Source organism: Macaca nemestrina, chromosome 1 (genome assembly GCF_043159975.1).
Source record: "Macaca nemestrina isolate mMacNem1 chromosome 1, mMacNem.hap1, whole genome shotgun sequence".
Taxonomy (NCBI): domain Eukaryota; kingdom Metazoa; phylum Chordata; class Mammalia; order Primates; family Cercopithecidae; genus Macaca; species Macaca nemestrina.
This window is the reverse complement of record NC_092125.1, coordinates 163,877,694-163,901,678: the sequence shown is the minus strand read 5'-3', so window position 1 is coordinate 163,901,678 and position 23,985 is coordinate 163,877,694. Positions and strand designations below refer to the sequence as shown.

General features: G+C 34.3%; 1 protein-coding gene across 13 annotated transcripts in view; it reads left to right on the top strand.

The window, feature by feature from the left end:
• LOC105498361 (leucine rich repeat containing 7) overlaps nt 1–23,985 on the top strand; it is a 571,142-nt gene that overhangs the window by 180,145 nt on the left and 367,012 nt on the right. For all 13 annotated transcript variants that reach the window (XR_011619899.1, XM_024798135.2, XM_024798136.2 and 10 more), the window contains one exon: nt 17,451–17,653. Coding sequence is in view for 12 of the 13 variants with exons in the window: in XM_024798135.2 (XP_024653903.2) it covers nt 17,451–17,653 (203 nt within the window). In the remaining variant the exon portion in view is untranslated. The remainder of the gene's footprint in view (nt 1–17,450; nt 17,654–23,985) is intronic.

Sequence of the window (23,985 nt, the reverse complement as noted above, 5' to 3'; positions counted from 1 at the left end):
AGGCATCATGGATGTGTGTTGGGCAGGAAGAAGTTGACCATATATATAGGGTAGGCCAAGAGGAAACCAAGTAGAAAGCGATTTAACATGTCAAAGCAAGAGAAGAAGACAACATCAAACATTCCAGCATTGTTAAAAAAGGAGGAGCCACATTTAAAAATCAGACTTATTTGTGACATTGAAAGTGGGAAATGATAGAAAATATAGAGTGGCTGATGCTTCCAAAGGTTTAGTGTAGGAGATGGAAAACTGATTCATTAGCTGGAAGGTAGAAGTACCTTAAGGTCAGTTTTGGGGAAAAAAATAATGACAACATATGTTAAACATTGTACCATCTAGTTCTAGATCCTTGAGGAATCGCCATACTGTTTTCCATAATGGTTGAACTAGTTTACAATCCCACCAACAGTGTAAAAGTGTTCCTATTTCTCCACATCCTCTCCAGCATCTGTTGTTTCCTGACTTTTTAATGATCGCCATTCTAACTGGTGTGAGATGGTATCTCATTGTGGTTTTGATTTGCATTTCTCTGATGGCCAGTGATGATGAGCATTTTTTCATGTGTCTGTTGGCTGTATGAATGTCTTCTTTTGAGAAATGTCTGTTCATATCCTTTGCCCACTTTTTGATGGGGTTGTTTGTTGCTATAAAGACACATGCACACGTATGTTTATTGCAGCACTATTCACAATAGCAAAGACTTGGAATCAACCCAAATGTCCATCAGTGACAGATTGGATTAAGAAAATGTGGCACATATACACCATGGAATACTATGCAGCCATCAAAAAGGATGAGTTTGTGTCCTTTGTAGGGACATGGATGCAGCTGGAAACCATCATTCTTAGCAAACTATCACAAGAACAGAAAACCAAACACCGCATGTTCTCACTCATAGGTGGGAACTGAACAATGAGATCACTTGGACTCAGGAAGGGGAACATCACACACCGGGGCCTATCATGGGGAGGGGGGAGGGGGGAGGGATTGCATTGGGAGTTATACCTGATATAAATGACGAGTTGATGGGTGCAGCACACCAACATGGCACAAGTATACATATGTAACAAACCTGCACGTTATGCACATGTACCCTACAACTTAAAGTATAATAATAATAAATTAAAAAAAAACATTGTTATAAGTTTAAAGGACAGTGAAAACAACAGTTGCTAAGAGTCTATACAGAGGGAAAAGCTTTCTGAGGAAAACAGTTTTATGAGGCTTACTTGAAATATAAACTTGTAACAAGAAAAAAAACCTTTTGTCTGATACTGTGATATTGAGATTGTATGATTGTATGTATTCATTATACTTCTTTTTAAAAGTGGAAAATTTCTTTAAAATGCTAAGATTCCCTATAACTACTTACTGTCCTCTACCCAATTCTGTCTATTGTAATTTTTACCAAACAGCCCATCAATACTCATGATAACTCAGAGGCAAGCAGAAAAAAAATATTTATTATACTAAATATGTTTTCTTTACTATGATTGGGGAAAATATGTTTTTAAAATATAAATAAAATGCTTAACCTAAGAAGGTTAAATAACTACTATACATTATCTAATATATTTACTTATTTCCAAGTGCCCATCTTTTCCCCTGCTTCAATACCATATGCTCTCAACTGCAATACACATGTATATACACACACAAGTACAATATATATAAACTCATATATATAAACAATATATATAAACTCATTTAATGATTGCTTTTCTACTATCCTTAAAGACTGAATAGGTGGTGCAGGTGAATGATGAAATTATGTCACTTTTCTGCTTCAGGTTAGATTTGTCTCTTGGTTCAGAGACAGTCTAGGAAAATAGTTGTCACTACTTAATGAGAAAGCAGGCACATTTTGTCTCCATCAATGTTCATTTCTGTACCTTGTTTTGTTCTCCATATATCTGGAAAATGTGAAATTAAAAAAGGATTTGTCCTGAATGCATTCATATGTTAATCTCACTATAATTGCCAGAGGTGGATTGAGTTCTAAATGGGTTCAAGAAAGAATGTGAAACGTTGAATTTAAATTGCTAAGGAATTATTTGCTCTGTGGCATTCTATGTCAGTAAAAATATAAATATTCTTGATCTAAGACTTAGTGTAAAATTTCAAGCCCACTCAACAAAAGTGCTACCATTACCAAGAGATATTTCCATTTGAAGAGATTTTGTTTTCCATTGTCACTAATGGAAAACAAAAATAAATATTTTTTCCCATTTATCATACTATTATAAATACACTTCCCTAGAAACACACAAATAAAAGATAATATAGTAAAATATTGTAAATTCCATTAGTCTTCAACATGTAAAGATGTACCCTTTATTTAATCATGTACATGGTTCTCTTATAATGGATCCACCTGCTCAAAAACCATGGACAGCAGTAAACTTCCAAAAATATCTGGATAATTTATACACTGTGCTGGAACTGTACATGAGAATTAGCCTAATTATCAAAATGCGACAGTTCCTATAACTAAAATTGCAAAGCTATGGCATTGGCAGATGATCCTGTTCAAGAGATGAGAAGGGAATTCTCAGAAATGATGTTTAAAGACAGTGAATGGTGAAAAAATAGTTTCCTGTTTGTGGTCCATTGAGTTAAATCCACAAACTAATATAAGCATAAATCAAAGGCATAACAAGCAAAGATATAGACTTAAAACACTTTAAATTACACTTTCCTTCACTAAACTGACAAAGATTGAAAATAAACCTAACATCTGTTGGCACTGGTGCAAGAAAATTGACATTCATATATAATACTCTGGGGAGTATCCATTGATAAAAATAATTGAGCAATTTTGCAATGCTTAATCAGGAAAAGTGTTCAAATCCTTTCAACCTAGTAAATGTACACAAGTTTATATTTTAGGTTGTTAAGGTATTAATTATAATTTGGAAAAATAATAATATGATTTCCTAGTACAGGAAAAAGATTGGTCAAATAAATTGGTAGACATATCACAACAGAACATTTCAGTCTTCAAAAAATATGTTTCAAGGAATATTTAATGATATTGAAAAATATTCACAGTATAATGCAAAATTAAAAAGCATGACACAAAACGATATATTAATTCTTAATAATATATTTGTGTGTTGGTGTGTGTGTGTGTATGTATTTATTAGTAGTGCAACCTTAAATGAAGGACAGGAAATACTCTACTACATTAATAGTGCTTTATTTCCAGATTATTGTAATATTGTGAATTTTATTTTCTTATACTTTTCTATAATTTTAAAATTCTTAATAATAAACATATATAATTATTATATTCTGAAGAAAATAAATAGTAATTTAAATAACAGAATTTTGATTGAGTAGAATTATGTATCCAAAATATCTAAATAGTTCTCTCAGTACTCTTATTTTTGTCTCTGTGCCAGTGTGCTAATACTCATTAGTAAAGTAACACCCAAATTTATTTCACATGATCTAGTGGCTAATAGTGTATTTTCTAGGGTAATATAACTTCTATCTTTATCCTCTCTCAAAAGCTCTTCAATTTACATCCATGGTGAATTTAGGACATCCATATTAACATAAAGTGCTCTCTCTTTTCCACTATATCTCATTCTGCTTCCTCTGAATACCCATTCATTTTCATAGGATACCCATTCATTTTCATAGGATGATTCATTTTCATAGGATGTCCATCATATCAATTTTTCAAGACATTTTTGAAATCTTTACTTGATCCTTTGGGTTGTTTTTAGGCTCTGGTAGTTTATTATAATGACTGTGTGCATGGCTCAGAAACACTGGGAGTTATTTCTTCTTCTGGATGTTTATTTCTGAAAATGAGTGGGCACCTTATTGGTTTTGTTCTCTCTGTGGAATCATACATGTTTTTTAGAGTATCTAATTTTGTAATCTTGTTGAACATTTTTTTACCTGTATCTGAAAATATAGTTTTAAATCCTCTCCAACAGATTGGTGAATCTAATTCCAAACAAAATTTATACATTTGCTTTATTTATTTATTCATTTATCTGTACAAAACAGAATTTTACTGAGAATGTATTGTATGTCTGCCGTGCAATGTCTGCCATCTATTAGGAGTACAAATAAAAGACAGTCTGTGGTCTAATAAACAGCTCATGCTACCTCTAGAGAATGACAAGAAAACAATGACAATAAGTCTATGCCAGAGTTGGGCCCCAGGTTCTATAGATGTCAGAGAAGAAGCTGAAGACAGGTGTCACATTAATTTTCTAGAGCTGCCATAACAAATATCACAAACTGGATGGCTTAAACAACAAAAATTCATTATCTCACAGTTCTGGAGCCTAGAAGCCCCAAATCAAGGTGAATCACTGTTGGCTCCTTTTGAGGACTGTGAGAAAAGTATGGTTCTGGGACTCTTTCCTTGGCTTGTAGATAGCCATCTTCTCCTTGTGCCTATTCCCATCACCTTCCTTCTGTGGACCTCTGTCTTTTCACAAGGCCTTCTTTTTAGAAGGATATCAATCACATTGGAGCATACTCCAGTACGACTTCATCTTAACTAATTATATCTGCAACAACCCCTTTCCAAATAAGGTCACACTCTGAGGTACTGAGGGTTAGGACTCAACAAATGAATGTTGGAAGGAACACCACTCAACCTATAACAGGGATTGGAGGTAAATTTTTCTATGAAGTTAATCCTTGAGTTTAGTTCAAAATGATAAGGAAAGTAATTCAGGAAAGATGAGCAGGCAGACAGTTCAGGAGAAGAAATAGGAAAATACGAATGTGCAAAGGCATGGGACATAAGGTGCCTGTATGAGTGTGGTCCCAGAGGAGACCGATGTCATGCCAGAGGCTTGTAAGTCCAGCTCAGCAGTATGTGATTGATAGTGAAGGTAGCAGAGAGCCAGTGAAGTATTGTATACATATTCAGAGTGGAATTTTAGAAACAATTACGCTGGCAGCACTGTGGTTTCTTTTGATTAAATTCTGTCCACCAACAGGATCCCATTATCTGAGCATGCTTTTTTCATTCTATTCTCTTAATTCATTCAATTCTTGTTGCCTTTCATCATCTTCTAAATAATTTAATTCAGTAACAATTACACTTGATTTCAGGAAGAAATGAATAAATTTCATTTATGGCACTTATTACAACATGAATCAGAATAAGTATTTAAAGATTCAGGATATTGTAAACTGTTTTTTGAAATTGTACTTTGATCCCATAGCATAGACTAACAGTAAAAAAAATTCAAAAGGGTAACAAAATCATTCCGTTTTTAAATGAGCTTCTGATTCTTCCATTTCAAGCATTCATGAACCTTTCATTTAACAATTGTTAAATCTGTGAATGCATTCACACATGCCTTTAACTTCCTTGCAGAAGGATTCTTAAATTAATTCTTTTATTTTAACTCTTCTTTCAGCCTGAGGGTGACATTAAGCAGGCTTGTATATTTTATGAATCTCTTAAAAATCTTTCTAATTTTAAAGTAACTGCCTAAATTTATACCCAAAGCAACTTAGTTTATTAAAAGATTATCACAACAAAACCCTGGTTATTTAGTTGAGTCTCAAAATTGTAGCATTTGTTCTAAGTATCCTGAAGGCACAAGTACAGCCATCATCAGCATTAATTAAAATACTAATAAACTTAGAAGACATCAGAAGTTATCTATAATTATGATTGAAGAATGAGTATAAAACAACATGAAATATCATTTTAAAATGCTTTCTCTACATTGTTTATATCAGAAAAGATGGGTCTCTTATCAGGTGTTGTGAAGGGCACCAAATTAACATTGTGTCTTATCACAAAAGGCAAGGAGTCTCTGGGATGAGACAACTACATAGAAAATGATTTCCTACTAGTGCTTACTAAAGCTCCTACTCAAATCTCTAGAAGAGGGTATGGAGTAAAATGCTTCACATAAAGTGGAAATTTTAACAAAATAAATTTTGACCATCAGTATACCCAAAGTTTTATAAAATAAAGTATTTAATTAAAACACATTGAAAAGTATTATACACACCTCTGGCTGCTTAGTAGACCATGCCGAATCATTGATCTTTTTCTTGATAACTGACTCATGGTTAAGAACATAAATCTGGTACTACAGTATGAAAATTTCTCAGGAGATCTTAAGGTGTAAGAACATCATCTGAGTAATATATTCAAGAATCAGGTAAGTGATTAGACTGAGGGTCCTTCCAAACTTGAGAGTCTGTGAATAAAATAGCCTGTATCTGACTACTTCTGCTCCACTCTTTTATTCTGTGTCTTTTTATTCTTTCATTCCGAGTCAGGCCTTCAGATATTATTCCAGAAACTAATCACTTTAGGTTATGACCTTATGAAAGTGAGATCTTTGAGATTATCCTAATGTTTAGAAATGTGTTTCTTCATGCGGCTCTTGGGTCAGGTTTACAACTTGCCTGGAAGCCAAACTCTTCAAGAAACATAGGCGGAATAGTTTATGACTGACTTAGAACTTGTCTCTGAACTTTGGCTAATTTTAACCTGATGTGGTAATTTTCTTTCAACTGTCCTTAGATGTGTATTTGCATATTTGAATAAGTTAGTAGACAAAAATTACAAGAGAGAATGTGTAGAAAGAGAAAAACAAAAGTACTATGGTGTAGTTTTTCATCCAGGTGATATGATGAGGACAGATTTTGAGTGAGTTTGTACATGCCACTACTTAGTACAAACCTTGTCTCAAGGAATTGCTTCTAGCTTGATCCTATAATCCACAAGTTGATGTTCTTTAGTGTTACAATGACTATAATAATGGTGAAGAGTAAAAGACAGACCAGGAAAGCAGTGTTATGTATAAGTATGGAACAGGAGATTTTAAAAAGAAGACAAATTTAAGTTTCAATAAGTGCTCCAAACTCAAATTCTGTGGATTTTGTTTAACAATGCACACTATGACTAGAAGACAATGACCTAAATAAATTAAAGAGTGAAACAGAATATTCTATCAACCAAAAAGTTCCAATTCACAGGTTTCTGTAACATCATCTACTGTGATGTTTTAAGATTTACAAATTATAATTACAAACAAATATCATTCAACATTATTTTTTAAAATATCAGTTTTGCCATAGATTGGTAGGGTTGACATAGATGAAGAAAATGGATGAAAGATATTCAGTTTTGGGAGTAGTGTAAGCTAGAGCATAGAATAGGGAATGTGTCTTCATGGAAGTAGAAGGTAGAAAAACTGAAAAGTTCACGCCTGTAATCCCAGCACTTTGGGAGGCCGAGGGGGCGGATCACGAGGTCAGGAGATCGAGACCATCTTGGCCAACATAGTGAAACCCCTTCTCTATTAAAATACAAAAATTAGCCGGGTGGGGTGGCATGTGCCTGTAGTCCCACCTACTCGGCAGGTTGAGCTAGGGGAGTCGCTTGAACTCGGGAGGTGGAGGTTGAACTTGAACCCGGGAGGTGAGCTGAAATCATACCACTGCACTCCAGCCTGGTGTCAGAGCAAGACTGTGTCTCAAAAAATAATAATAATAATAAATAATAACTGAAAAGTTAGGTTAAAGAGAACTTGAATGTCAAGCTAAAGAATCTTGTAGAGCAGCCTTTCATAAAATGGGTAATTCAGAATACTAATGAGGAAAGGTTGGTTAATGGGTAAAAAAATACAGTTAGAGCAAAGGAGCAAGTTCTAGTGTTCAGTAGCACGGCAGGGAAACTCTTATTTAGCAAGAATGTATTGTATATTTCAAAATATTTAGAAGATTCAGAATGTTACTCACACAAAGAATTGATAAATGTTTGAGGTTATACATATCCCAATTACTCTGATTTGATTGTTACACATTGTACACTTGTGTTACAATATTGCATGTACCCCATAAATATGTACAACCATATGCATCATTAAATTTTTAATTAAAAAGGTGTCTAGAAAACACTGGTTTGAACAAAGAAAAATGCAGTTTTTAAATTTATCACAAGACCTCTGTCTTAGTTCATTTGTGCTGCTATAACACAATACTGAGTAATTTATAAGCAGTGGAAATGTATTTCTCACAGTTCTGGAGGTTAGGAGTCCAAGATCAAGGTGCCAGCAAGTTCATAGTCTGCTGAGGGCCCAGTCTCCCCTTCCAACATGAGGTCTTATTGCTGCATCCACTGGATGGAACTGTTGCTGTGTCTTCACATGGCAAAGGAACAGAAGCGCAACAGAGCCTAAAATGGTTTCCTTTAGCCGTTTTGTAAGGCATGAATCCATTCATGAGGGCGGGGTCTTCATGACTTAGTCCCTTCTCAGAAGGCCCCACCTCTTGATATCACCACATGGGGATTAAGTTTTAGCATTAATTTTGAAGGAGACACAGTCAAACCATAGCAATTTCCATGAGTCCTCAATATGCTAATGCATATGGGATTATGATCTCTTAGCTTATGTCTAAGAGTAAGGTGTAACCCAGGAGCATGGTCTGGGAAACACTATTGTTGAAAATGTAGACTCAGTGAAGCTTTTAAACTGGGGAATGGATGTGCATTTTAAGAGATTAATTAATTTCTTAAATGTATGTGTTAATACGTAAAAAGGATAAAACTAATATTTGCTTTTATAGCAATTATAATATGCAATTATGGATTTATTTAAATAACTTTTTATTTGATGTTCATCTCTCTTACTATCCAATAAATTCAATAGAGCAGGCACCATAGCTTTTTAACTCACTGGTATTATTCAACATATAAACCAGTACCTAACATATAGTAGACAATTAGTAAGTATTTATTAAATGTCTAGAAATAGTGTACTTTTGTATTTTCATTGGCATTACTACTAGAAGATGGCAAGGGTCTGAATTAGATTGACAGAATGGTGAAGAAAGGAAAAGAAAGACAAAATATTTAATATAGAAGGAAAAAAGGAAAGAAGGAAAAGCAAAAGAGGACTGCAAAGTACAGAATTAAGATAATTAAAGTATAACTAATCAAAACAAGAAATTATGAAGGAAAGCACAATGTCTAGTAAGGAGAAGTAGGAGCTTAGTAAATATGTCCAAGTTCTGCTTTTGACAAGTGGAGTTTTATTTAAATTGGGCATCTCATTAAGCAGTTAGAGGCAAAATCAGGGATGATGGTCTATAGTAAGAATCATTCATAGAAAGCAGCTCTTTGAAGTCAGGCGATGAAAATCCCTGGGAAGACCATGTAGAGAAAGAACAGAAGCATGGCTCTTTTTAAAGGAACTAATTTGCCTTAAGTAGAACGTAGAAATATGTAATAAGCTCCTTCTTGATAATAGGCACTATGCTTTTCTTCTTGATTTCATGTTTTAATTGCTGATATGATACATCAGCATTAAAGACCATAAGGAGATTTGTCCCAAGAACAGTCCATTGATCTTGGTGAAGAAAAACTGGTTTCCCTGTATTGATAGCAAATCAAACCATGTACAAGGATTCTAGACTTTCAGATACTGTGATAAGATGAAAACAAACCCATGAAATCTGAGTAGTTTCCAAATGTGATCATTTCAAGAGTCAAAATATCAAATAAGCCTCAGATGCCCCATTTTGGAGTACCAGAATCACCATGTATATTCTCTTGATAAAGGGGTTTCAGAGATGTACTTGAGGGTAGGTAATGATTTTAAAGATGTTCTTGAAGTAGGACATGGAGCGAGGCTGGCAGATTTCCATATCCCTGTGGCACACTTAATGAGGAAAAAGGTTTCTCAGTGAATAAATCAGATACATTTGTCATTTGAAAAATGCAAGACTGTGCCAACTAATGAGGACAGCCAGGATATTTGTCACAAGAAATCTTGGAAAGATTGAACTTTCCTTTGTCTCTTTCTCTTTCCAGGTACGGAATATTAGGCAAGGATAACATAAATGAGCATTGATCTAAAATTCTAGAGAATGCATAAGTATTGAAAGTTGAATGTTCTTAATACATATATTGTTGTTGTTTCTATCTGCTACAGGCATACTTCTCAAGTGGTTGAAATTATCTTTGGTTTAAATTGTCAATAGGGAAGGATTTGAAGAAGGTAGCAAGATGCGTCTCACTGTTATTCACCTAGGTTAGGCCATGCTAGCAAGCACTGCTATTCAAATGCATTTGACTCTGTGGGAGAGTATTGAAAAGGAAGCTATTGACTGCACACTGCAGTTGTAGAAAAAGAAAAATCCCCATTAGATACTCAATTTAAATTGAAAACAATATCATTCAAGGGAGAAGGGAATCCATGCAGCATTGTGGATAAACCAGAAAAGGATATCCTTATCTTTGATTTTAAGAAATTTACTAGAAGGGCCTTAACAGAAAGAGATGAATACCTGTTTTCTTCTTGCCTTTTTTAATGCCTTTGAAAAACTGAGAATCTAAGAATTCCTCTTTTGGCTGTGTGCAGACATGTGGTAACAGAGAAAATCGGATTGTTACTGACTCAAGTCCAAATACTGGGTATAAAGCAATGTGTCTCTAATGTATACTGGACAGTGGCCATGTTTCAGGAAAATGCAGATATGTAATTCCATATATTATAGATGTAACATATTTGTGAGTTCTTGTGTATTATGCTCAACTCAGTTTCTGAAACACTTTCTCCATTCTACCATATGGTATGCTCATCCTTTTGACATTAAAAGATCTGGATAAGCAAATTGTTTCCTTTCCTGCTACTTCCTCATTCTGTTTTGTACCTATAAAGTATTCTTTACATAAATCATTGTCGTGTGTGTGTGTGTGTGTGTGTGTGTTAGCACTACTTCTGGTAAATTCATGTCTGTAAATTCTTATATGCTGATCTATAAATATTACTATCAAGGTAATGCAGAGTCTGCTAACAGGAAAATCAATGGCTTTAGGGCAAAGATAGTGAGATCCAAGCCTAGGTCTACTAATTATTCTATGTGTGACCCTATGCACATCACAGACTCACTAAACCTAAATTAGTTTATCATCAAAATGTGGAAAATAATATATGATCTATTTCTCATGAAAACAACAAGGTGATAGATTGCAAGTTGATTTGAATTTTTGCAAGTATTGCACAAATAAAAGTAATTAGTCATCTTTTACACCCATATTCATTTGCTTATACAGGTAATATTTTAATATATCTACTTTAAATCATAGACTTGGCAAGTTACCAGAAATACATATTTTTGAACAATCTAGGCATGCTCTTTATCCTCATAAAACTTTCAATCTAGTAAAGATTGATATTGAGTGAGTAATTAAAATATGATCAAAGTGAATTACAGCATATGGTAATATAGTCCCAAGAATCATAACCTACCTTGATGAACAGAAGGAAGCCATTCTCCCTTTTTAATTTAAATTTTTTAAAGCAAGGGAAATGTACCTTTGTGCCTTATGCAGAGGCAGCCATAGATCTGAAGGCTCTAGTAGGGGAGAGGTCATATAGTCTTAAAAATACAAAGGAAGCCATAAGTGTAAAGAGCACAGAAAGCAATGAGAAGAGTGGTACCTGGCCAGGTTGTGCAGCGGGGCTGGGTGTGAATCTGGAAGGCAAGAGTCAGACAATGAGACCATATCATACTTGGTAGGTCACAGGAAAAATTTTGGACTTTGTCTTGAGGACAGAGAGGAGTCATTGAAGTATTTGCAGCAAAAGAGTGACATAATCATATTTGTGTTTTCAAAAGGTCATGTAGCTACACTGTGGAGTGAGAACAATAGAAAGAGAAACACAGGAATAGATGCAAGAGATGATATTGGTTTCAACTAGGTCAATAGGCAGTTGACATGAAGAAAAACAGGCTGGTTCAGGAAACGTTTAGGGTATTTAATGTTTAGGATATGGTGACTGTTAAATGTGGAAAGTGAGACAATTGGAGGAATCAAAACTGATGCCAAGGTTTCTGTCTTGAGAAACAAGGTCAGAGGTACTGCTGTTTGCTGAGATTGGTAATACTGGAGGAGGAGGTTTGGGTAGAACAGTAATTGCTAACACTAAGTAAATGCTTACAACTTGAAGATATAGTTTTCAGTGTTTTGTATGTATTCTAGTATTTTACAGATGAGGAAACTGATAGAGGTAAAATAAGGTGCCCTGGGTCACAGAGCCAGGCAGTTTGCTCCAGAGTCCAAGCTCCTGACAATGGTAATGTGCTACAGACCTCTCAAGAGCACCATGCCGATTATGTGTGTGTGACATACAACTTCTGAGAAATGTGCATCTTTGTAAATTGTTAGATGCCCATTAAAACATAACGTAGAAATGACAAGGAAAGTAAATCTGTGTTAAACATTTTAAAAAATGTGCAGTCATCCACTTACCATTTAACTTATGATAAATGAAGTGAGAGTTGGGAAAGCTGAATGATATTGTAAAGAAAAAGAGGGTACAATTAGAAGGGTAACAGGCTAGAGGAGAAATTCTAACATGGTATCTCTCAGTGTCTGGGTAGAGAAAGTGACACCTGGAAAAATTGAAAGGGAAGAACCAAAGTGGAAGGATAAGTGTCAGAAGAGTTGATGTCAGGGGAGCCAAAGGAAGAGGGTTTTTAAAAGGAAGATTTAGTTCTGTGCCCAGAACTACTTGCTAATACGTCAACTAAGGAAGGATTAAAAGGATAAAAGGAACTAAGATCAAAACTTCCTTTAAACATTAAAATTAACCTCTTGCTTTCCTAATATATCTATTCTTATAACAAAGACTCCACTAACATTGAAATTAATCTCTCACTTTCCTAATGTATCTATTCTTATAATGAAGACTCCACTAAACTAAAAGGAATATATATATACACACACATACACACATACATATTCTCTATCCTTGCAAATATATATATATTATATATATGCAAAAGTGTGTGTGTGTGTGTGTATAGCAAGGATAAAGAAAATATAAAAGGAGACATCAGCAGGTAAGAAACTTCAGAAATTTTTAGAATACAAGAAAGAGGATGTCATATATATTTATATAAATGCAATGTATATCTACATTGCATATATATGTGTGTGTGTGTATGTGTGTGTATATGTGTATATATAGTACAAATTACAAAGCACGTTATTGGCAACATTATAATAAAGTACCCACAAATGGATATGAAAATTGATTATATACCACAGACCTTCTTAGAATCTTGGAAATACTGGGTACCAGGCAAGAAATTGAAGATACTTAGTATTGAAAATAGGAAAACTGACTGAAAGTCTCTATATACATAGTAACATGGCTACACCCCGGGCAGAAAACCAGAATATTCTTCTCCAGAATATTTTTCTGGAATATCTTTTGGCTTACTGCCAGATTACCCTGCAGTAAAACCTATCAAGCCTGCAAAACTTCCAATTAGTTTTTTAGGGTTTCACGCTTCAGTATAGGAGGACAGTCAGGAATCAACAGATATTTGTGGACAACCTTTACCATGAAAGATGAAGATCAAAAGAAATAAGCAGAAAGTAGAACTCAAATAACACAGGGAGCAAGGGAAAAAAGAAAGTCTGTAGTTAATATCTTCTAAGAAAACAAAAATGATATGGCACCTTGAGGCACAAATAGGATACTATGAAAAAAGATCATTCAGGAAACAACATACAACTCTTGTAAGTAAAAATATGCTGTTAGATAAAGGGTAAGTCAGGACCTGGATTTAGAAGATAAAGTTGTGAAAATCTCACAGAAAATAGATGAAAAAGAAAAAAACATGGAAATTTCAAAAGAAAAAAATACTTGAATCATAGGATAAGTCCAAGAGATAGGTCCTCCATCCAGTTAATGGAAATCACAGAAAAATGATTTTTTTTAAAATGAAGAACTTATCAATTAAATAATAACACAAATTTAACAGAATGCAGGATAACTGCTTCTAGAGTGAAAGGACTCATCAAGTACCTTGTATGATAGATAGCTTTTAAAAACACACAAAGCACTTTGTCATGAATTTTCAAGAGTGAGGAAAAACAGAATTCTAAAATTTTCTGGTGCAGAAGAATGTGGGTGTGAAATAGGATTTTGAATAAGAATGGAAACTAGAAAATATGATAAATAAAAACTTTTTTATTTATAAAGAAAAGGTACTTCTGACATGCAGGTCCTCAAAAAATATACCTACCATAAATCCTTTTTCAACAAGTGAACAGACATTATGTTCCACAAAACCAAAGGAATAAATCAGGAAAGAAAATGACATGGGATCAAGAAAATAGGAAATATAACACAGGAAAGAAATGAAAAAATTCACAGGATGATAGTGAAGAGAAATTCTAGGATGACAGCTGGAAAAGCAACCACTCCAGACTGAATCAAAAAGATATTTTATTCCTAAAAGGTTACTCCAGAGTGGGGGTTAAGGGGAGTCAAGGAGTAGCACTACAATCAGATTGTTTAGAAATTCAGGGGGAAGAAACCTCTACAAAGTTGAAAGTTATTACGTGTAGGGAGCATAAATCAGGAATAGAAGGAATTGTGATTGAAAGTCAATAAACTAGATACCAGAGTCATCAATGAAAGAATAGGAATGTACAAGAGATTGGTAAACGAAAGGTGTGAGGACAAGTAGAAAGATATTAATACTTTCTACTTATTACTGTCTAATTAATAGAGCATGAGACCATCAAATGAACAGAGATTTTACAAGATGAGAGAAGAGTCATAGTTTTTAGAGTGCAAGGGGTACAGTAATCCCATCTTCCAACCCAGAAATTGGCTAATCAGCATGTGATGTGAGAAAATCAGCTTGCTCTACTTTTAAAGGCTATAAGGTAATTAATGACCTTAGGGGAGAACCAAGTTTTAGTTGGGTCTATGAGGATGGGAGTGAAGAGCATTCAATGAAGAGAGACTGAGCCTCAGTAAAGATGTTTATCACGGTATAGACACAATTGAAGAATTCACATGGAGCAGAGGGAAGAGGAGAAGCTGGGCCAGGGAAGTAGTTCAGCCTGTAGACAGTGGACATTTGCCAAATGGTTTAGGTTCAGGCCTGGATATTCTGTTTTTCCTCTTGGTTCATAATTTAAGAAGTGCAATGACAGCAACACAGACATCAAGAAATAGCCACAGTAAGTGAGAGATGTTGGGCAACAAGAAGCATGAACAATTGATTTATTACTCCTCTGTGGATACAGAGCAAATGGGTGTGTGCCTTGGGTCAGCTCTACTGCGTCACTGGGGGTGGGTTAAAGTGACTACTAGTTACCCAAATAAAAAACCTGGAAATCTTTCAAGACCCTCCCCTCTCTCACAGCCTCTCTCCCACCTCTCATTTAATCTATCATCAACTTTTAGATTCAGCTTCTTAAATATCTTCCCAATCCATCACTTCTCTTTATCCTCACTACCACTACCATAGTCTATGCTATCACCACTTCCCTTTACAACCACAATAATCACAACAAACATTTACTAAGTACCTATTATATATAATATGTTAGATACCTATGAGAGTGCATTTACTGGGTGCCTACTATGTGCTAGATGCCAGGTAATGACATGAAAGGCATCAATCCTGCAATCAAGAATTTCAAGTAAGGTTATGTAAAGCAATAGTTACAAAATCTTGCAATTCTGGTTCCCAGAAATGAAAAGAACAGGAATTTGAAAGATAGAAAGTAATGGAGAAGAAAGGTCGTCTTTTTAAATGTTTTTATTCAGCCTTCTACAGATTACCATGTGCAAACAATCATATATAAGTATTTATTCATGAACCTGTCCCTAGAACATCCTTTTATTAATTTCAGAAGTTGAAGAATGAAAACCGATCATTTTAGGCTGAACATCTAACACCTCTTAAAGCATATTCTACTCGATTGCCTCCAAATATTTTTTTCTTCTACCTTTTATTTAGGTTCATGGGGCACATGTGCAACTTTGGTTACATGGGTAAATTGTATGTTGCAGAATTTTGATATACAGATTATTTCATCACCCAGATAATGAGCATAGTACCCAACAGGTAGTTTTTTGAATCCTCACCCTCCTTCTACCCTCCACCCTCAAGTAGGCCCCAGTGTCTATTGTTCCCTTCTTAGTGGCCATGTTTGCAGTGTTTAGCTTCCACTTATAAGTGAGAACATGCAGTATTTGGTTTTCTCTTCCTGCATTAATTTGCTAGATAATGATTGTTTCCAAATTTGACTTAACATGAGCAATTTTAAAAACAAAATGCTACATTGTTTTTATAAATGTTACTAATCTCTGTGTAAGCAATAAATTTGTGTTACTAAGTAAAAATACATTAGCAAGTTAAATACGAGTTTCAAATTCATGTTTATTAAGTTTTAATTCTGTAGCTGGCAAACTGTACTGTGTACTGTAAATTTAAGGATAAGTGAAACAAGATCTCCTCAGAGAACTTGCCTGATACATGGGGAAACAGCACAAACAATTAGGAAAACAATATGATTAGTGGTCTGGGAAATCAGAGGAAGATACTACTCATCTTTCCTGGGAAGACATTCACCGAGATAGTGACCTTTTTGTTAAAATAAGTTTTTCAAGCAATTATCAGTAGCTGATGGTGATTAGGAGGAGAGTCCCAAATATATTCATTTATTCATTCATGCTTTCATTTGTTTATTCTACAATTTATTGTTGAATACATACTATATATCAAGTACCAAGATAAATACAAGAATGAACAAAATAATCACTGCCCTGAAGAGGCCTTACTGTCTAGGAGAAAAATCACATGAAAAACAGTAGATTGAATAAAATGTTGAAGGTGCCATGATACAAGTCTTTGCAAGATTTCATGGCATTTGGTCAGCTTAACCTAGAGGAATAGGAGAAAGATGTGTCAGCAGTGTCACAGTAATTTCTACCATAATTACAAGTTGTTTTATTCCATATTACAAGGTTCATAAAGATAGATCCCCATTTGGAAGTGAATAACCAATCCAATTATAATCTGTGGTTTCAACAGAATAAAAACGCCATGAGAACAGTGTCTCTGTTCAATGCATCACTGTTTCCACTAGAGCAGTGCCTAAAACACCCGTTATTCAGTAAACATCCATTCACTGATGACATTTGCAGGCTAAAAAGAGTACCTCAGAAACTTTGGGACTGAAACATGAATATTTTTACAGAAATGGGAGAAATCTTTTTTTCCAACAAATTCTGGAAGTTTCTGTTCTACCCTGTAATTTGTGTAAAAATAGAAAATATATATAGTTCCATGTTTCAAGTGAGGAGGTAAGCATGATAGTAGCATTGAACTGAGACAGGATTGTATTCTAATTAGATTCTGCCTTTCCAAAACTGTGTGATGATGGGAAACCTCTTATACTTTTTGAGCCATTTTCGAATTTGCTAGATGGGAATAAAACCTGTTTCATACCTCGCAGGGCTGTTTAGGGATTTAATGATAAAATGCACGTGTGTGTCCTACTTTAAAGTATTCTAGACCATATACCAAAATTAAATTTCTAAGCTTTAAATATTACAAGAATACCTTCCAAGGGCAGTGGATAAGCTGTTTTGTTTTGTTTTGTTTCTGCGTTTCTCTAGTGCAGTGCCTGGAGATGACCACCAAACGGAAAATCATCGGCCGTCTGGTGCCGTGCCGATGTTTCCGAGGTGAAGAAGAAATCATCTCAGTTTTAGATTACTCCCACTGCAGTCTTCAGCAGGTGCCAAAGGAGGTCTTTAACTTCGAACGAACATTAGAGGAGCTTTACCTAGATGCCAATCAAATTGAAGAACTACCCAAGGTAACTTTTGACAACCGAAAATATACAATGTAAATGAGTATTTCATAACTTTCAGAGACTTTATTATGATGATAATGTTAACTATGGGCTCCTATCTAGGTAACTGACAAGCCATTGAAATTGATATAACTTCGCCCAATATTCTCATCACCTTTTAATATTACTCCATTTATGATTTCACAGACCTCTGTTAATAACAAATTGAACTCTATGGAAATCACCATTTGATGGATTATGCCTCGTTATCTTCATTTAAAATGACCTCTATAAAAATATAGAGTAGAGGGTTGATATCAATAGTTTATGTTTAGAAACAAATGAATAATATGACACTACTCCAGAACTGAAAATATGTATGTTGTATATTAAGGTGACATTATATTACAACCTTGAATTGTATGCTCTAAGTCTAAGAAATGCTCTTACACACATTAATACTGTTATGAAAAACATGTTTTTGTACCTGTATCTAAAATATTTGATTATTACAAGTAGCACTGGATGTATGTGGCATACAACTACTAAAAAGTTTACTAGGAATTTGAAACTATCAAACTTTGTGCACATACATACATACACACACACACACGTGCACACCTGCACACACACACGTGCACACCTGCACACACACACTGCCATTATGGCATTGTGCCATGCAAAGAAAACCAGGTCTCCTGTGACCTTATTCCTTATCGCAAAAAAGACTGGATGATAAGAGATTAGCTAAAGCAGACCAAGGCCACACAGCAGAGAAGTTCAAAATCTAAATCCAGGGTTCCTAACAGTCACCTGAGTAAGTAACCCAGATTAAGTAGTGAGCATGGTATTTGCCTATGAAGGGTTTATATGGCTGAGAAGGGAAACAAACGTCATGCACTCAATTTCTGTTGCTTATGCTAAAAAGTAAAAATGTATATTAAATATCCAGTAATCAAGAAAAGAATCTTCCACAATAAAAACTTGAAATTAATTATCAGAATCTGATATTTCAATATGCTGATCAAAATAAATTATGAATAATTATTTTTACTTAGAATTATAAATTATCACTTGTTGGCCTTTTGGCTAAGATCAAGTGTAAAATTAAAAATTATGCTGTTTACATAATACTTCAAAGTTAAGAGCTATTTGACATGTACTTCAAAACCAATATACTTCATTTTTGACAACCTGTGTACGGTGTCGTCTGTCTGGGATATTTCCTTACATGACACTATAAACAGGTATAGTATATTTTTTAGGGGTAGGTCAGGTCTATAAAAATGTTATTGACTACATATATTCACACTAGAATTGCACATGAAGTAAAGCCTGTACTGAAATGGACTGTCTGTTCTACCAGATGAGGAACTACTTGAGGGCAAAGATGGCACCATATTCATCTCTGTTTCCCGGTACATGGGCAGTCATGATGAATTTCACATATTAGATACTGAGTCTATGTTGTCTCTGATTGATAGAACAATGCAGAGAACTTCATATGCCATAGGACTTGATTAGCAAAAGTATATAAGATTGAATAAGTCAGAAACGTGGTAACCCATTCTAATTTAGGAAAATAGGCATGGGGGGTTGGAGATTTCTAGGTCAGGCTAATCTAGGATTGCCAGAAAAAAATAGAGGATACCCAGTTATATTTTACTTTTAAATTCAGAAACAGACAACATTTTTCTATAATTATGTCCCAAATTTTGCATGGGATACATTTACACACACACACACACACACATATATATATATATATATATTTACATGATATTCAAATTTAGCTTGTCATCCTGTATTTTATTTGCTAAATCTAGCAACTCTAGGCCAATCTGGTCATTTAAATCTTTTTCCATTTCTATGCAACAAATTGTGTAAGATTAATTTATCAAGCAAGTATTTAATATCTGTTCCACTACACAGTACTTGAAGCTTTAGGAGGGTTACAAGAGAAATAAATCTCAATCTTTGCCCTTCCGGACCTGACAACCTAATTACAGAGAAAAACTGAAGCATTAGAGGCAAGCGATCAGTGATGTACAATCAGAGCCAAAGAGCCAAGTACCATTGTAGAGCTTATGTATAGAGACGAGCCCCATTTTTGGAGAAGTAAGGGAGGAACTTGACCAAAAAGCACATATGCAAAATTTAAGATGCATCAAGAGTTAAAGGGAGCAGAGTTGTGAAGAGTCTGGAGTTGCAGGTGCATGGATGTGGATGCGGGCAATATGTAGGGAGAGTTGGGGAGGACTCTGGTTATGAAAGTTCTTGAAAGTCACATAGTATTGTTTGAATTAACACATTGATAAGATAATTCCATTGAAAAGTCTTATACATCAAGGAACTCACTAGGATCCTAAGTAGGCTTGGAAGAGAAGTTTTAAGATATTTTGTCTGTTTGGTTAGTTAAAATAATTGACTAACAATAATTAAAAATAATATAAGTACACCAAAGACTTAATATATTTTACCAGCATATTATAGTTAAGGAGAATTTATTATCCTTATCATTGACCTGCCTTATATATTTCAAAGAAGTTTTACATAATCTTTTAAGGTTTCTGTGAGTGTCAAGGTTGAATTTTTTTTACTTTCATAAAACAGCCTTGTAAGCTAGTTTCCCTTAAAGTATCTGCTATTTTGAAATATGATCTAAATGATCTGATATTGAGGTATGATCCAAACAGTACATAGATGTATTTGTGCATCATTGGAAAAAAATAAGAAATACAAGAATGAAAGGAATAATGTATCAGAGATCATTATATGTATTTCAAGTAACAGAAAACCCAATGCAAACTGACTTTACAAAGAAATAGGTTTGATTGGCTCTGGTAAGTGGAAGGCCCATCTCAGGACAGTAATCAGAACTGGTGTGTTCCTATTCACCTTGGCAGGAATAAATTTATTCTGAGGCTGACTTTTCTCTTGGTAGCAGAACAGCTGCAGGGGTTCTAGAGTTCACCTCCACAGCATCCAAAAATGGAAATATCTGACTCTTTAAAACTCTTTCTGAGAAGGACAAAAATTGTCTCCCCTAAAATTCTTCAACTAATTTGTCTGCAGATCTCATTGGCATTAATTGTGTCACATGTTTCCTGCTGATGTAATTCCTTTGCTATTTGAGCACAGAATAAGCTACTATAAGAAAACTGGGATTACTGTAATTGGGCTAAATAATAATGGGTCACCTCTGTAGAGCTGTGGCTGCTGGTAGCAGTACAAGGGGAAGGGGTGGAAAGGGTAAAACAGCTGTTACAGAGATAACCTTAATGTGCACTATAAAGAAACTGCTATAAAATAATTATTTCAGGAGGAGAAATGGCTCAAAATAAAAAAATAAATAAATAAAGTTCTTAATGACCTATAGGCAGAGCATTGAGCTCTTTAAGGATTTAAATCTTTAAAGTTAGATTAAATAAATTATTTTTGTCTGCCATTTTATTTTATGACTTTCTTTGAGTTGTTATTCAGATTTGTTGGGTAATAAGATAGCCATTTTTATTCTTGATATTACATCATAGTAAGAATTATCTTTTATATATGTATTTATTCTTTGCTTTCTGATATTGTACACAGACAATATTATAATTGGTCATGAATCTCTACTATAAGATGTTATATAACACAATTGATAGAGAACAAAAAGTCAAGGTAAAAGGCATTAGGGAAGATATATCAAGAATGTGTCAGAAAAGACACAAGAATAGACATGAAAGAACAGGAAGTATTTTGATTAGGAATAGTTCAATCTGTGTGTCTTAATTTTCTGTAGTGAAAGGTAAAAATACAAAATGACAAGCCTTTCACACAGTGATAGAAACCCACGCAGCTTATAATTTAGTACTGTTTTGCTTGTTATTTTGAATTAGGAACTTGAAATTATAGACAGAATAATAGACCATAACAGGTGCATATTATATATGAAGTAGAGTGGGATGGCAAATTTGAAAAAAGCAATAAAGAGAAAAACTACCAAAAAAACTTCTTGAAACTGAAGAACTTTTAGAAAGAGATTATAATTAATTTTGGAAAAGCCAATATATGACTAAACTGAAAGACCTGGAGGGTGAATTTCGTAGACAAAATTAATTTAACCACATGTAAAAGAAATGGGACTAAATTTTAAGCACCATACTTTCAACATTTTCTTGGCTTAAAAGTTTACAACCCACTCCAAAAATATTTTAGAGATCAGGAACCAGAGCTCTTGACCCAGACAAATCTGGAATTATATCCTAGCATTGGTATTTGGTTAGAAAAGTATTATTCCTGGAAACCTGTTTCTTCATTAGTAAAACTAGGGAAGTAACAACACTATCTCCTGTGGGTGGGTAGGTGGATAGATAGGTAGGTAGGTAGGTAGGTAGATAGATAGATAGATAGATAGATAGATAGATAGATAGATAGGCAGGCAAGATGATGTCATTGGCATACCCGGAATAGAAAAATATTCAATAATTGATATTTATTATTCTATCACAGCTGAAATAAGATTTCCATGTTAAGTTACCCTGAATCAAACAAAAGTAAGATTATGTAACATCTCAGGATAGTTCTAGGTGTTGACTAGTCGACAAAAAATATTGTGGCATGACTTTCTCTTTATCTGAAATCTTCAAAGACATCTTCTGGGAAAACATTCCCTCATCTGTAAAACGTGATAGGGTTCTGACCCTACACAATTACATCAACACATTTGTGATAATACCACTACTTCCCGAGATAATTTTCTTGACTCACACAATAACAATATTACATTATTTTTATTAGAAGCAACCCTGGAGATTATTTAATTTAGTTCTCAATTTTTACTAATAAGTAAATCCAAAGGGAAAAGTTAATTGACTTTCCTTAGGCCACATGGCATGTTTGAGTCCTATCCAAAATTATTACCAAAGACTATGTATTAGGAAAGGAGAGGTTATGCTGCAGTAAAAACAGATCAGAATCTCAGTGGATAACTGAACAGAAATTTTGCTTTCTGTCCATTAGTGCCGGCAGGGACCACTGCTCTTCACGAGCCCATCCTAACAAGTAGTTCAACTTTCCACCCAATGCAGAATCATATGCTTATTATTTCTCTTGCAATGGCCACCCAAGCTCTTCATGAACATTTTTAGTAATGGAAAAAAAATCAATAATTTAAAGGATAGACCATTATATTACTGGAAAGTTCTAATTTTTAGAAAACTCTGTAATATGCTAATGATGTTTCCCTATTTCCATCCATCTATCTATCCATTCAACACTTGGCTAGGAGCTCAGGGTGATACAAAGATTGTTAAGGTATGCCTTCACTCAACAAGAAACTATGCATCCATCGTCACTGCCTTGATCCTTCAAATATTTTTTAAAATTCATGTACTTTGCTTAATGGTTCTGTTTTCTAAGACAAGTTTCCAACTTCTCTTGATTATTTTTCAAAGACATGCTATGTAGACTCCTAACCATCATAGTTACTTTCTTCTGCACAGATTGCAGTTGTTAGCTTGGTTTTACATATTGCTTTATCAAATAAAAATATTTATCCAAGTGAAAGAACCCCAAAAAGCAATATACAAAATACAATCAAACTCAAGAGTGGAGTCATAGTGGGAGACAGATATTTAAGAGTCATCCTTCCAAGAAATGAGTTAAAATCAACAGACAAAAAAAAAAATTCCTTAGAAAGGAAAAAGACAATTGCAGAGAAAAAAATATTAAACCTTAAAAAGTGAAATGATAGTATAAACTCACTGTTGGAACTTGCCTAGAAGTTATTTGTGTTTCCCCCAGCAGTCATGACAACTTTGCATACAGGGGCAAAATTGGGAAATTTTATTATGCTTATGAAGCCAAAATATCTCTCCATGGGTGAGAGGAATGTTAACATCGCAACTGATTTTGATCTAGGTTTCTATAACTTATAAAACCTATTTGCTCTAATGAACAGGAGACAAAGAGAGCAATTTACTGTGTAGCACTTTCAAAGCTAATTCTAGATATTTTCAATCCTCTAAGACATGTGAGATTTGAGGTCTTGCTCATTTCACTTATAGAGATCACACATTAACTGTTTTGTGTCTGAAGAGTGACGTTCTTGCTTCCTATCAGAGTGCCATAAAACACTGAGGGTGGATAAAACATCAGTGAGATGTAGAAAAGTTATACAGATATTTTAAATGAATTGAAACACTGAGAGTGGATAAAACATCAGTGAGATGTAGAAAAGTTATACAGATATTTTAAATGAATTGAAACACTGAGAGTGGATAAAACATCAGTGAGATGTAGAAAAGTTATACAGATATTTTAAATGAATTAGCAGAAAAACCAAGCTATGTATTCTTAAAACTTACTCATTT